The sequence below is a fragment of the Biomphalaria glabrata genome, chromosome 11, assembly GCF_947242115.1.
Source record: "Biomphalaria glabrata chromosome 11, xgBioGlab47.1, whole genome shotgun sequence".
In the NCBI taxonomy this organism is placed as follows: Eukaryota; Metazoa; Mollusca; class Gastropoda; family Planorbidae; genus Biomphalaria; species Biomphalaria glabrata.
Window position 1 is genome coordinate 34,842,897 of NC_074721.1, and position 16,429 is coordinate 34,859,325.

At 33.7% G+C, this 16,429-nt stretch overlaps 1 protein-coding gene across 2 annotated transcripts; it reads left to right on the top strand.

Moving 5' to 3' along the window:
* The first annotated feature begins 3,547 nt into the window (after window positions 1–3,547).
* Window positions 3,548–14,738, top strand: LOC106072829 (ankyrin repeat and SOCS box protein 1-like). 2 transcript variants are annotated; one of them, XM_056004655.1, is made up of 6 exons: window positions 3,548–3,620; window positions 4,360–4,696; window positions 6,208–6,428; window positions 7,167–7,341; window positions 8,541–8,699; window positions 9,658–14,738. In XM_056004655.1, the coding sequence occupies exons 2-6, from the start codon at window positions 4,444–4,446 to the stop codon at window positions 9,795–9,797; spliced, it is 948 nt and encodes a 315-aa protein (XP_055860630.1). In that variant the 5' UTR covers window positions 3,548–3,620; window positions 4,360–4,443; the 3' UTR covers window positions 9,798–14,738. The 2 variants fall into 2 exon arrangements, with proteins under 2 accessions (XP_055860630.1, XP_055860631.1); XM_056004656.1 differs by having other exon boundaries at window positions 9,689–14,738.
* The last annotated feature ends 1,691 nt before the right edge of the window (window positions 14,739–16,429 follow it).

A 16,429-nucleotide genomic window follows, 5' to 3' on the forward strand; every position in this document is an offset into this window, starting at 1 on the left:
GGGTGGCCCGATGTTGTATCTTTTTAAAACATTTCAAAACAATCTTGGGAAATTTGAGTTGAGTGTCTCGAGCCGGTCTCGAGGTGACTAGCTTGGGTGGCTTCTTTTTATAACAAACTGCCTATATTCAAAAGAGAACTTCATGGAGAGAAATGGTTAAAACCTGGACACGGATCTCAAAAAACGACTCTAACGATTTCCCCAGAAATGTAAAAGTTGATGTATATCGCTGAGAAAAGAATAACTAGCTCGTTGACCACACGGGGGAAAAACTCTAGTTTGACTGTTATACTTTTCAAAGTAGAAAAAAAAAGAACGAAATTTAAATTTGGCTTGAGAACTAGATCCAACTTCGGTTTTGAAAGGACTATCGCGTTTGGGAATTTCCGAATATATGGCATTAATTATTGATTCAAAAGTTTTATAAATTAATGTTCAGGAAAATTTTGCGCATCGTCTTCTAGGTCTAGATCTAAATGCTTATCATTGGAATATTATAAAGTGTAGTAGATCTATAAATTCGCTTAGCCAGGATATACTTTCTAGGCGGGAACGCGGGTTGGGGGGGGGGGGGAAGGAGTAAAAAATTTTCCATTGTTTTTTTTAAAATCTAACAGTCATTAATTATTGAGAGAAAAAAACAGTCACTCTATCAGTTGTATAAGGAATTATTGTGTTTTAAAAAAAAGTATTTTTATTGCTGTTTTTTTTTTTGTTCTTAATACAAGCTCTTGTTAAATAATGTAAATATTTTCTATACTGTATTGGTAACATTGAGGATTTTCTCAGCCAATATATTTCGTATCATTGTAGGGACACCAAGAATCCGTTGCCTCTTTTTACAAAGCTTATATCAACTCATTCGGTATGTCTGTCTGGAAAAACGTGTACAAGTTATTTCTCCCACACCTATTCTCGGGTCAAGCTGAAACTTCGCACAATTATTCATTGAAATAGACAAGACATGAATCAATAAAAAAAAGTAACCAATTAGACAATTAATTACTGGTAATTCATTATTTTGTTTAGCAGCAACAACGGAAACTAATACTTTGGTATTCACAGATATAGCTAAATTTGTTGGGTTTAGTCTCCTTAAATAATTGTTAACGCTATTTCTCCCTCACGTATTCTCCGATCAAGTTGATACTTTAAACAATTATATATTGTATCTAACAAAACATGAATCAATAAAAAAAAATAGTCAATTAATTATTGGTAATGAATTATTTTGTTTGATATCGAATAAGGGAAATAGCTTGTAATTATTGGTAGATATAGTTTTAAGGGCGGAGTTCTTCCCCTTTAGATAAGATTGCATTTTTCTTTTAAGTTTTTTTTTTATTTTAATGTTTGCTTGTTTGTTTTCTAATACACTGTTTAGGCAAAATGGCCACTTTCTGTCGATTTCTTAATTGTTGGACTTTCGGTTTAAAGAGCGCTAATTGATTGCATTTTTTTCCTTTCTTAATTCTGAGCCTTGCCACATTCATTTCAGAGTGAGCGTGTAGTCACTGTAGTGGCTTTAGTCACGTGACAGAAGCATTAACCATGATAAGGTGAACCGTGGTCACCTGACAGAACCATGGTAACCTTGGTCATGTGACAAAAATAAAGTAACATTGGTTATGTGACAGATACTTAATAACTCGATCCTGTGACAGAAACCTGGGTCACTTACAGGGTGTTAAAATCGGCGTCAGCTTTACTATACAACCCGTCTCACAAATAGTTTACCATATAATTTGCAGCCATTGTGACCTACTTTCATACTAATTAAAGTTTGATACTGCAACAATGCAGGTAAAAGTGGGTTACATATAGATAGACGTAGAAGATATATGAAGTATCAATGTGTATATACAAATCTACAGTACAATCCAAATCCATTTAATAGTAGGTCCTTCGCATGTAAGGCACTAAAAGAGTAAAGCATTGCAATAGGATGGCTGCCTGCTCGTGCGGTATGCGAGCTGGACTGTCGTTCGGACTTGTCGATGGTCACGGGTTCATAGTCTGTCCGCTGCTATGGCCCGTCGTTCTGCGGGAGGTTTGGACTAGGAAGTAAATTATCTTCAACCCTGAAAGAACATGTAAAACTTTTTTTTTAGTAAAGGAAACAACAAAGTTTCCACTGAAGGTTATACCAGGTACATTAACATATCTACATTCAAGGAATACGAAGATCAACAAACTACTCACTGTCACATCGTTTATGATTTATTCCTAAACAATGTCATGTAGAACGGCTATATCCGTTTCAACGGGTTTCCTTTAACATGATACGTTGCTCTTGGTGCTTTACAGCGTATTATTTACACATCTTATCTTATATAATACAGACGTTACTTCAAAAAAGAAGATGATTACGTCCTACGCGTCATGCATTCAGTCATGCATATTAACCAATGACTTAAATTCTGCCAAGTCACTGGTTTTCCTAGCTAGCTCAGGCAACCCATTCCATGCTCTAGTAGCACTAGGGAAGAAGGAGCGCTTGTACAAATTTGTCCTAGCATATGGGATGAGGAATAAGCTTTTATCTTTGTGTCTTTCAGAGTATTTACTTAAATTTTGTTTTTGTATTTGAAGATTATGGTTCAGTGTTTTATGTATAATTTATGAAACCTCGTTCACAAATTACTTGCGTACATAACAGCGTAAGCACTCTTAACAACCTGGAGGCGAGGTGGATGAGCGATAAAAGCGCTTTGCTTCCAAACCGGAGGTCCCAGGTTAGCATCCTGGTGAAGACTAATATTTTTTTTTACTTTCGGAATTCTTAGGGCGCCTCTGAGTCTACCCAGCTCTAATGGGTATCTCACATTAGTTGAGGGAAAGTAAAATGCGGTTGGTCGTTGTGCTGGCCACATGACACCCTCGTTAACCGCGGACCACAGAAACAGATGACCTTTACATCATTCCCCCCCCCCCCCCCCCCATAGATCACAAGGTCTGAAAAGGAGAGCTTTACTATACTCTTAAAAGCCTAGCTGATTAGCTCAAAATAAGCCCCTGTTAATAAATTGTACAGCTTTAAAGTTCACTAACTGCCATTTGGACAGTTATTGCAAGACGGTCCTCTTTGCTTTCAAGACCATATAACCATCACTACAATAGTCACCCCCCCCCACACCTTTTCATATTCTTTATAGTTTCCCACACTTATATTCACATTTTCCTTTTTATCAGCTATATTCATTAATTCGTAACGTAGGCCTAAATGGTTAATGCCGACTCCGGTAAGTCGGTCTCATCTGCATTATTGTTGCAAGAAATTTTTGACTGTTTTAATAACTGGTGTAGAGGCATTTACTTGGTAGAGGTAGAAGCGCATAGGCAGTCTTTTTTTTTTTTTTTTGGATTATAGATATAATATTATACAATATGTAGTCTATTGTATTTTCTTATTTCTATACAGATGTTAATATTTAATAATGTTTGAACCGGTACTTGATTTAGATCGAGATCACGCACTTAAATCTAAATTTGTACGTATGTTTTCAGTTAGCTTTACAATTTTAATTTGCCATTGTTATTTTTATGTATTATTGCCATTTCCGGTTATGATCGCTTATTTCTGTCTGCTTCTTTCGATATCGACTTCTGAGAGAACTATTGTCAGTATTGATAGTTGATAGAGATATAGAATGTAGATAAAATCTAATAATTTAGAAACTAGACTATTACGTATCACATGCACTATTATAATAATAATATCACAAACATTATAATATAATAATAATACTAGATTCTATACTACAGTCTAGTACAGTACAAAAGTAACAAGTTGCATGGAAAAAGTTTGTCTCTCGACTCTACTCTAACTAGCAGTAAAAATGCCACAGAAAAAAATAATTCATGATAATATTTTTTATAATGATGATTAAGAATAATTCAAAGCTCTAAAATTTGTGTGTAGAAGAATAGATGAAGGCCTATGTCTCCCATGATATGACATATTAAAACAAACCAAATGTAAAAAAAGCAATATTATATTAAAAATATATTATATAATTTATATACTAGATCTAGTCTAGACCTAACATTTTAGGCCTTAGCCTTAATTAAACTATTCTTACAATCAATGTTTGTTTTACATGTTTGGATGTTCCTTCAGAGTTGAAGATAGTTTATTTCCTAGTCCAAACCTCCCGCAGGACGACGGGGGATGGGAACGGGCAGGGTTTGAACCCTGGACCATCGATAAATCCAAACAACCAGGCAGCCATACAATATATTATAGATCTAATCTAGATCTAAATGTTCTATAAAGTGTGTATTAAATTTGCACAAGATAGATCTAGATTCTAGAACTATTTTAAAATGTGTGTGTATTATTTTTTTGCACTATTTCAGAATTTAAAAGAACAATCAGGAATACTCTTCTAGAAGTTCCATACAATTAAATGTTTTTAGAGGCTGGTCATGTGACAGCACATCATGATCAAAGCTGAAATGTTATCTCATTCTGAATCACCAGCATCCAAAGAAGTATCACAAATGGTTGCATACCAATTTAAGAACTGCTTGCCCCATTCAAAAGGGGAATCACAGCTCCATGTTTTAGCCTTCCAAGGAGAAAGTGATAAGCTGAAGCAGTTGCTGATACTTATTCGAGCTGAGCCGAATCGCCTGAATGCTATCAATCAGCGTAATCGCCTGGGCTGCACTCCTCTGAGACTTGCAGCAACAAGTTGGTGCTGTTTTTTTTTTCTTTTTTCATTGTCTGTATTGATAAACTATTACACTTTTTGTGTGTGTATGTGGCGTGGAGGATTTGGGGCTAGTGAAGTCTTTTTAACATTTTCATTATTGACTAAATTTGATAAACTATTTTTTAACTTATTAATTTACTGTTTATGCCCTTGTGGCTTGGGAACATAAGTAGGCAAGCCCTAACCTCGAACCCCCAAGGAAAGAGGAAGAGAGGGACGGCCCAGGAATACATGGCGCCACGATCTGGAAGCAGATGGGCAAAACGTGGGGACAGTTGTAGAGACTCGCCCAGAACCGAGATGCCTGGAGGAAGCTGGTTGGTGGCCTATGCCACAGAAGGGACCACAGGCAGAGATGAGTTGAGTCATGGCTACTGAGCATTAGGATCTAGGTTTTTATTGTCTAGCAATTATGATTTTCTTGACTGGGTAAAGATGGTGTTTTTAAGCTGATTTAACTCTTTCACTCCTAACTGACGTTGATTTGACCATATTACATTTAATTAATTTTTGGTTTAATAAACTTTAATTTGTGTTTTATAAAAGAGCATGCATTCTTCTATAATTATATACTATACCTAATTTAGCATTTCCTAATTACATTTTAAAAAGTTATTGAAGTTTAGCTACTGAAACACAAATGAGCAAAATGAATGATTCCATCGGAACGTTGAAAATAATTACGGAGAGAAAGAGTTAAACTCATTACTACAATCCCAAGATTCTGTCCTGGAGAGAAGGATCTATTCTATGCTACAACAAAAACTAAATGGTTGGATGTGCATGTATGGTCTGTGTTGTAGATGTTTCAGACATTTCTTCAGAGATAAATATTATTACATGTTAGTCCAAACGCCCTCCAGGACTACTGGGTATGGAAGTGGGCAACTCTGTAGTTTGGTGAACTCCATATCTACATTAAAAACTCAAGAGATAACTGACCACTAAAATAAGTCAGACCTTTTCTGGCTGTCTTGAAAGTTGACTTTCAGATAAAAAAAAGATATTATAATAGTATTTTTTAATTTAAAAAGTTCCCTTTCAGACCTTGGGATCTATAGGGCAGATGATATATAGGTCATCTGTTTCTGTGGCCTATAGTTTATGATGGTGTTATGTGGCCAGCATAACAGCCAGCCGCCTTTACTTTTCCCCAACTAATGTCAGGCACCCATTAGAGCTGAGTGGACTCAGAGGCACCCAATGATCCTGAAATTAAAAATCCCAGTCTTCACCTGTCTTCTTTTAACAGATTTTTTGTAATTTTTTTTTACCAAACATTAATGCTTAAAAATATAAGTGCCAGAGTTAGATTTCTTAATGGGTTGCCTGAGCTAGCCAGGAAAACCAGTGACTTGGCTGAATTTAAGTCATTGGTTAATATGCTTGACTAAATGCATGACGCGTAGGACGTAATCATCTTCTTTTTTGAAGTAACGTCTGTATTATATAAGAAAAGATAAGTTTTTCTTTTTTTTTATTTATTTAGGTGGTCATCTAGATTGCTTGAATCTGCTTCTGGAGGCAGGAGCCAGTGTGGACATCTCTGATGTCAAGTGCCAGACTCCACTTTTTGTTGCCATCAAGAACCGCAGATATGAATGTGCAGAGAAACTTCTTCAGGCGGGAGCTTGTCCAGAAGGGGATAGTAGTAATTCTTCCACCCCTTTGTATGTTGCCTTCATGAACAGAGACCTTCGGTGTCTCTTGGTAATGATACAGTTTAATCATCACATTGAATATTTAACATTATTTAAATCATGGAGTTAGTTAACTGTACTATCCAATACTATTAACTGTTTCACTACTAACTGACGATATCAACATTGATTTGACCCCATTTACTTGAATTGATTTTTGGTTTTATAAACTTTAATTTTTGTTATATAAAAAGAGCATGCATTCTTCTGTAATTATATACCTAATACAACATTTCCAGATTACATACAAAAAAGTTTTTGAAGTTTAATCATAACAGGGTAGTGAAACACAAATGAGCAAAATGAATAATTCCATCAGAACATGGAAAATAATTACGGAGAGAAAGAGTTAAGAGCTTTAGAATTTTCTTGACCTTGTTGGGCAAAAGAAGAATTATTTACTAGGATCATCATGTGATACCAAGATAGTCAAGTAAACTTTGGTGGGATACAAAAACATCTTTTTGAGGCCTAATGGTCCTTAGAATATGTAAAGTATATTTCACAAGTCTCTGCAGTCAATAGTTGACTAAAAGACAGCTAAAATCCACCTTCAGGCTAACTCTTCATAACAAGAATCTGATATCTATTTCAGCAGTGTACTGTAGTGTGGTCTTCAAATTCTGAATAAAAATACCTCACTACATTTTGGTCTCTAACAACATTCCATTTATAGAAACTAATCAACAGGTTCAATGAATCAAGCTGTATAAGTCATAACAATGTATACTTTCATCTTATTTCTCAGTTACTGTTGGAGTATGGAGCTCATCCGGATCAATTAACTCACTCAGTCCAGTTTCTGCCCACCAAGTACACACCAAAAATAACCTCACTACGAGCAGCAGTGGATTATTTAAATGGTCCTGAAGACACTTACAAAGCTGTGAGAGCTTTGCTAATAAGAGGATGCAACATAGACAGTAAATCAATCTTTTGCTTAAAAATACATATCCATAGCTTTTTATTCTGAAAACCATACAAACTTTTTTGTGTGTGTTCTAATCCAAGTTTTTTATGGGTTTTTTCTTTCTTTGTGAGTTGAATGAAACACTTTAATTTTCCAAGCTGAAATGCTACATGAAGTGGTCAGGAAAAGGAATCACTTAGAGCATTTCAAATGATATAAATGACTAGATACCCAAATTTGTATCTGCAGGATGTAATAAATGTGCTAAACAGAAATAAAGAGATAAAACTGTAATACAGTTTGATGCATTTCTGATGTTGGGATTAAAAAAAAAAGATTTTGATAAAATTGTATTATTAAGTTTATTTTTAATGTTCATATTTAAATAATTCTGACACATTTTTTTAAAAAAAGTAGTGATGTTGTTTTTTTTAAATTTTACAAAGCTTATATCAACTCACTCTCTATCTTTCTAATACACATTTTGAACACATTGTTTCTCCCACTTCCCATTTTGTGGATCAAGTTGAAAATTTGCACAATTATTTCATGTGTTGTTCATGAATCAATAAAAAAAATTAAACAAGTGGTTAATTAACTAGTGGTATTCAATTTATTTTGTTTGATACTGAAAAAGAAAAATAACTCTTTCAATATTGATATATATATATACATATATATATATATATATATATATATATATATATATATATGGATGTGATTGTGGAGTTTTTCCCCTTAGATGATTTTTTTTTTTTAAGTATTTTTTTTTATATTGTACTTGTTTTTCTTTAAAGCCATAAACTATCATATTTATGTCTTCAGACTTAGTTAAATTAAACATTATATATTTGCTGTTCATTTAAATCTATCTTTATTCCAGATGAATATTTACATCACAGTAAGCTTATATAATTTAACCTTCAGTAGCACTAGCTAATACATGACATGAAAGCATGTATTGCATAACCTAATTCCTGTCTGCTTTTATCCAGAACATCTTAGTAGAGGGAGGGAGGTCTGGGTCAAAGTAGATCCTTTTCATTGGAGAAGGAGCACCTGTAAACATATGAAACTTGTCACTGGATAATTTATTTGCAAAAAAAAAAAAAAAAAAGCTTTATGTTCTGACATAGACTTAAACATTGATATGGTAATTCCAGTATATTGTCAGGGTTTCAATCTCTAACATATAACTTTGTTTATGTACAGATTTCACATACCATAGCATCATATATCAAGACAACGAGAGGCTGGTAGACCTTTTGTACAACTTTGGCCTAGACTCAACAACCAGAGATGTCAACAACAGACTAGCCAGTGAACTTGATCTCAATAATCAAGCAAAAAGAAAACTCTGTTTATTAAGAAGTACGTTTTCACACTGCCTTTTTTTTGTGTTTGTAAAGAATAAAAGAATCTTACAGTAAAGTTTATTTTCAAAAGTACCTTACAAACGCAATTTAAAATAAGTTCATTTCAAAACCTTTTTATCATTTTTTTATTTTTACAAAGTACCCCTTTCAATCTATAAGGCAGATGATGTAAAGGTCATCTGTTTCTATGACTGACGGTTAATGGTAGTATCATATGGCCTGCACTACAACCAATCTGTTTTACTTTCCCCAACTAATGTCGGGTACCCATTAGAGTTACGTAGACTTCGGGGCATCTAATAATAGCAGCTTTAAAATCCCTGCCTTTACAGAGATGTGAACCTATGGTTTGGAAGCCAAGCACTTTACCTCTCAGCCACCCTACCCCCTTTCAAAAATTTAAATTGATGTATTATTTGCATTAAAAAATATATATTAAATTTCCTTTAATAATTTTGATTTCCTTAACCCTTAAAGGACTGAGCTTTTTTACAATGAGTGCTTACAAAATGGAATTACATTTCTAGTATTTAGAGGCTAAACAACCACATGCGTCCTAAGAGTTAAGGATGAGGACAATGAGCTGAGATAGTTATCAGAGCAATCTAGTTGCTTCCACTTTATTATTGAACACCCTTGTCTTTTGCTCTTTATTTACCCATGGTTTGTCATTAGTGCTTGAGAATGAGTGCATGACCTAGCCCCTGTGTGTTATTGTCTGCAGTGGAAACATTAAAGAAGGGGAAACAAACACATTAAGTATTGCTGATAAGATAAAATAAAACACACACACACACACATGCAAACAACATCCTTCAGACTGCAGGCTTATTAAAATAAAGCACACACACACACACAAACAACATCCTTCAGACTGTGGGCTTATTTATCAAAAACTGACTGTAATGATTGACTCAATTTGTTTTTTTACCCCCACTCTTTCTTTTATCTAGCCACACCCAGAAGTTTGTTGTCTGCCTGCAGAGTGGCTATTATTTCCTGTCTAGCCAAGCCCAGAAGAAATCTGTGTGTTTTGGATTGCCTGCCCCTGCCAGCATCAATGGTTTCCTATTTGAAATTTAATGATGTATGAGGGTTAGTGTACAAATGATGAATTCATCAATTGAATTAAGAAACAAATACTTGTGGATATGACCAGTCCAGTTTGCCCCTTTCAAACTTCATCCCTCAGCCACACCTTCAAACTAACCACAATTGTTTTTTCACTTAGATGGTTAACACTTCAGGAACCAAAAAAAAAAAAGCCACAAGTCAAAATTTGTGTACTTTGTTTGTTTGATGTTTGATTGAACTTTGCGCACTCACTTTAACTTATGAACTAGTTATTAAAAACCTTTTTTCTTATTTATTGGGTCATATGTGCTAATGGTTTACATTTTCAAATTCCAATTTATCATTTCATTACCAATAACTTTGATTAGGGTAAGATGTGGAATTATAAATGTTTTTCTGGCAAATGCATAGCATTTGTGTTGTTTTTTTTCTGGTTCTGTGACAGTTTGTGTTCCTTAAGAGCCAGAAATGATTAAAGGCAGCTATTAAAAAAAAAGAGGGGGGGGGGGGTTTTGAGAAGAAATGTTCTAATGGACCTTCACATTGACTTTGCATAACTGGAGAGGGATTTTGACTCTTTCGCCTTCCCTGCTCCTGTAATATTAATCACTTTGCAATATCGGCCAGGAGGAAGAGAGAGGTTTGAGTGAAGGAAATAAATTTGCTACCAATTGTTGAAATCATTCCTGACCAAGCCAAACCCCAATACATTTTGATGTGTTCTGTCTCTTGAATTGATGCTATTCAGTTTTGTCTTTTACAGCACTTATCTCTGTTTTAATTAGTTTTAAAGTTATTTTAATTTGGGACACATCTAGCCAGTGATTTGTATAATACTTATTCTATTTATTTTTAAAAGATTTTTTTTCAACTTTAAAAAAAAAAAATAAACAATGCATTCTGGTCATCGCCTCTCATTTGCAATAGAATTCCTCGTCTTTCCTCCCAAGCAAAAGAAAAACTATCAAAATATAAAATGTATTTTATAAAATCAACAAAAAAACTTATTTAAGGGGAAGAACCACAAAAATCACTGCCATATATCTCAGTGCTTCAGTGTTTAACACCATTTTTTCTATGTAAAACAAAACTAGTGTTTTGATTTACAGATAATGAATATATGATTCTTTTTTTTTTCTTTGCAATAATAACTTTGTAATTGATGTTAATTTTTTGATTGAATGTGATGTCATTGACTATAAATAGTTATGAAAAAATTTGTACTTGATCCGAGAATGGGAAGTTGGACAAATTATTTACTAAATGTAATAATTAGGGAATAATTCCACCCACATCTCTTTATACTTTAGGATTTATTACCAAACAAAATAATTAATTACCAATGATTAATGAACTGTTTGGTTAATTTTGATTTTTGACTGATTCATGTTTTGTTTGGTACAATAAATAATTGTGTAAAGTTTCAACTTGATCTGAGAATGGGTGTAGGAGAACTAACATCTACAAAACTTCTACCAGACAGAGTGAGTTGAAATACACTTTTAAATAAGTAACAGGGCTAACACAGAATCTTTGTATCATAATTGTAGAATCAAGATGAAACAGCAAATAACTTTTTCTTGCACCAACAAAATGGAGCACTTTTTTTCCCCCTGTATTTCCACCTATGTAAATAGTTGTAATCAGTTAAAATATTACATATTTTATAAAAGATTTGTTTCATTAAATTAATTGTTTTATTAATTTTAATTTTATACATATACGTATATGTAGATATATATTTTGATGTGATCCCACCTATTTTTTACTTTGTTGATACAGAAAAATATATATCTCTTTACTGAGCTCTCTTGTTATATAATTTTGGATGTAGTATTTGATATTCTCTTGTTCTACTCTAATGTGTTCAGTATTACTTTTTATTACTTCACACTTGTAATATTTATTTTCATCCTTGACCATATTGCATTGTATGAGGAGTGAATCTCACATTTCTGACTTTAACAAACATTCAGTATTGTACATCATAACGTGTAGGAGAATGACAAGGGCTTTTCTTTGTTGTACTTTTTAAAAAGTTATATGTTCTGCACCTTAACTTATCCTTGCACTTGTTACTGGGCCTGTCTGAAATAAGTTAAAGCACTGCTAATGACACTAGCTAACCCTAATAGGCGATAAGTCACATTTATCTGTCCTAATAAAACTGGTTAAGGAAAAATGATTTCATCTACTGGGATGCGTGGTCCAGAGGCTAAGTATGCTTGAACTTGGCTTAGCTACCTATGAAGGGGGCTCGAGGTTCAACACCTGAATCAGGCAGAGTTATGATTACTCAGCGCCTAAAGGCAGCATGGAAAACCTCCTAGATACCCCCTCCCCCCACTGGTCCACAAATGAGATTGGACCATAGCACTCTGAGCTTGCTATAAGAATGAAAGTAGCGCTATATAAAAAGCTGTAAGTAATTCATTTATCTTTTCAAATATTCCTTCTCCTGGCTTATCTGCTTTTTCTTTATTGTATGGAGCTAGAAGCTTTTATTGCTGAAACAAAGGATTAAACATGATGTGTAACATATAATAATAGCAGTACAAAGTTTATTGAGAGTAGAAGGTGAAGAAAATATGGGGAAACACTGATAAGCCCTGTCAAGGGCACAAACCATGATCCAGTGCCTAGCAGCGACCAAGTACCAATGCAACTTCTCCTTTGATTATCCAGCTCTCAAATAAAAAAAAAAGCTGTTGTTATCTGGCCTCCACATTGCTACTCGGGTCAGGGGATTATGTGCACCTCCTAGAGCCGGCCCACATCTTTGTCCATAATCCTCCTCACAAGCAATTCTATATTTAGAGTCAACACAAATTGGAATCTGAGGCTTCTTCCACAAAGACCAAAATGAGACGTTGACATTAATACATCATGTTTACTCTTTCTTTATGGTACATGAGTTGTTTTTTATTTGCATTTTAAGGTATACAAGTAAGGAGCAGTTAGCTTTTGTAAAACATTTATTTCACTTCATCTTATCCTTAGGTTAAAATAGAATGATCAAATTATTCAAAATTATCTCAGTTATGCATTATCTAAGAATAAATTTGAAAATGAAGCCTTAATTGGGCACTGCAATATATATTTGATACCAAGTTTGGTAACTGTGATTGAGCTTGTTCTATTTTTTAAAATCCTTTTAGAACTTGTGCAACCTAGATACAATGCTATAGAATGCATTACATTCTATAGGTTAGACCAGGGGTGCCACTTTTCCGGAATAACCCGGAAATCCGGTTTTGAGGGGTCCGATTTTCCCCCCCCCCTCCGGGTTTGCCTTCTACAATTTTGTAAAAATCCAGGGTTTAGTTGATTTAGACTTTTTCGAAATTTCTGGTCATTTTCCCCCGTTAATTTTAGTTTGTTAGTTCCGATCGCGCGAGCCGCCATTTTAAAACAAAATCGACCAGTCTCATATCTCGCTATTCGCGAGACTTTCACTTTGCATGCGCACTAAGCTTTATTTACCGGTACAGTATTTTTTTTTTTTAAGTGACAAAAAAGTGTAAACATTCTAGATCTAGATCTATAAAGAATTTCTAGATCTACGGAACGCGCCTCGAATCGGCTCGATTTAGAGTCTAGATCTATTTCTATGATCAATCTAGATCTGATCTAGACTGTAAAGTCTTGTATTTAGTATAGATATAGTCTAGATCTACTCGCGTACCTAGCGGCTAGTCCTAGATCTAGAAATAGAAAGAAAAAAAAATTCACGAGTGAGAATTTTTTTTTTTTTCGTGTTTTATATTTTAAAATTTGTATAGGTTCCATATAGACATAGAGCCTTAGCTTATGTCAAGAGTATTATAGAAGTAGGATCTAGATTTAGGATATTTATATCGTTTTTAGATCAGAACTAGAATCAATGATTGAAGAATTAAATTAGTAAGTTTGCGTTCGCCTGAAGGCTAAAAAAAATAGATCGATTGGTCAATAGATTTATACAAATAAATTATAATTATGTATAGGCAGTCCAGCACATTCTAGCCATCTAGGTCTACATTTAAATATTAGAAACTAAATCGTAATGTTCATTTTGGAGTAGATCTGTACTAAATCTCAAAATCAATTTTATCTTGTTGCAATAGATTTACAGGTCCATGCATGTACATTGATGGAATCAGTTTTATCAATGTTGATTAAAGTAGGCTGCTTCAAAGGAATAATGAGGGAAAAAATGTTAAGAGAGAAACATCATTTAAAATAACTGTGTGTTTGGGGGGGGGGGTTACAAACATTGTTAATATAAAATTGTACTAAATCCTCTTAACTTGTATTACAAGCTTTATCAATAAATACACACAAACTCTATTTATTATAATGATAGGCTTACTAATTACATATTTAAAACATGGGGGGCATATTATGATACAGATCTAGGTAGTAATTTAATACTGTTCTTCTTTCGTAAAATTTTGGTGCTTAAATTGTATATGCGGTACGTTTCAGGGTTGGTAAAGTTTGGGGTTTATGATTTCAGGGTTTGTCAAATTTGGAAATTCTGGTTTCAGGGTTTACTTGGTCTCATGGGTGGCACCCCTGGGTTAGACAATCTAATATCATTTTATCCTTACAAGTTTAGCTATTCCTTATTATACTTCTGGGCAAGTAATATATTTAAAAAAAAAATATAATACATTAGTTGTAGCAGTTGAATAACTGACTCGTTTATTCATTGGTCTTATTGCAATCATGTCATGTGACACTCTGTTCCACAAGTGCAATTATTTACTAGTTTTACATTGTTGACACAATTTCTCTGTTTCAAACTGAACAAAAATGTTGCATTTATCTAGAAACTATGTCTACACATTTATTTTTTTTTTTGTATAGATTCTTCTCTGCAATACAGGAAGTGAGTTATGACACTGTGATCAATGAATGTTCACTTATTTATACATCACCTTACATTTTCAAGCAATAAAATGTTTATCAAGTCTAACTGAGTTTATTTGGTATTTGTTCAAAGTGATTAGCTTGTGTTTGTTTGAGTAATGGCATAGCGTTGACAGAGGATTTGTTAAAGCCCTGTTGACAATATGAATATTAAAACCCTGCAACAGGATGAATCTTTTTATCCATTTAATTTACAAATAATAAAAACATCAAAAATACTTCTGTTTAAATCACAAAGCTTATAGGAAGTGTTGTTGTATCAATTAGTTTGGATCAGACATGTTTGTAATAGAGCTTGACCAACAACAATACATGTGTGAGATTAATAATTTTTCAAATTGTTTTTGTTTAGTGCTATTTTATGCTTTAGCTTTTTCAATACACAATCTTATCACTAATTGGGGGAGAGAAAGGGGTGGGGGGTGGTAGGGATATTTGGGTGGATTTTACCTAATTGGTTTTTAAAAGCATGCATTTACACACAAAAAAAATGGGTGAATTACCTGAATTTGAACTTGCGGCTCATGCCTCCTAGGGCCAACATGCTTACCACTCTGCTAGTGAGGTACTTATGACTAGAGAAAATTGTGTAGTTATATATTGTGTTTCAGTTAAGAGTGGCTACCTATAAATGAGACTAATTCAGCTTATAAACCACTTCAGTCAAGTACAATTTCTTTCCCTTGTTAAAGATACCAAACAAAATAATTAATTACCAAGAGTTAATTAACTAATTGGCTATTATTTTTTAAAAATTTATTGATTCTTGTGTTGTCAGGTAAAAGAAATAATTGTGCACAATTTCAGCTTGATCTGAGATTGGGTGTTGTAGAAATAATGTGTACAAATGTTTTACCAGACGAGTGCATTGATATATGCTTTGTAATTACTTGTTGGTGCCTAACTGTTATAATAATAAAGATTGTCTTCAGATCCAAAGACTAAGTAAAAGTCAAGTAATTCACTGGGCTATCAGTCCTAGCTGTGATCTACAATTCTCACATTCTGTTGCTGGTGGTCGAGTCAAGTTCCTGTTTCATCATCTGTGCTTGACTCGGCTTTAAGTAATATTAAATATTGCACAGCCTGCGCTAAATATTTTTAAAGCATTATGTACACTAAATCATTCATAGAGAGGCAGCTGTGAACAACAGATATATATGACAATGTCTTTCATAGCTGTGAAATAATAGGTGCTGATACTCAGTGATTAGGTGCCGGAACTTAGTGATGGAATGCCTAACTTTAAACTACTAATATATTAATAATAAACGTTAAAATACAAGAAAAGTAATGATTTTTTCCCCACATTGAAAAAGCAGGTACGCCGTACCGGTGCGTACCCTCACAAAAAAAGCCCTGTATATACATAAGCACCGGTATGGTGTACCGGCACATTTTTAATAAAAGTATTACTTTTCTTGTATTTTAAGTATATTATTAATTTTTAGTAGTTAAAAGTTAGGCAATCAACTACTGAGTACCGGTACCTATTTTTTTTTTCTACAAAAAAAAAAGGACTGTATATAGTCTATATATATATAAATATATATATATACAGGGCTTTTTTGTGACAGTACGCACCGGTACGACGTACTGACACCTTTTTGAAAAGATTTGAAAATACGTTGTATTACGCATATTATTAATTTTTAGTAGTTAAAAGTTAGGCAATCAACTACTGACTAACGACACCCAAAAAGCACTATATATATACATATACACTATATATACTAT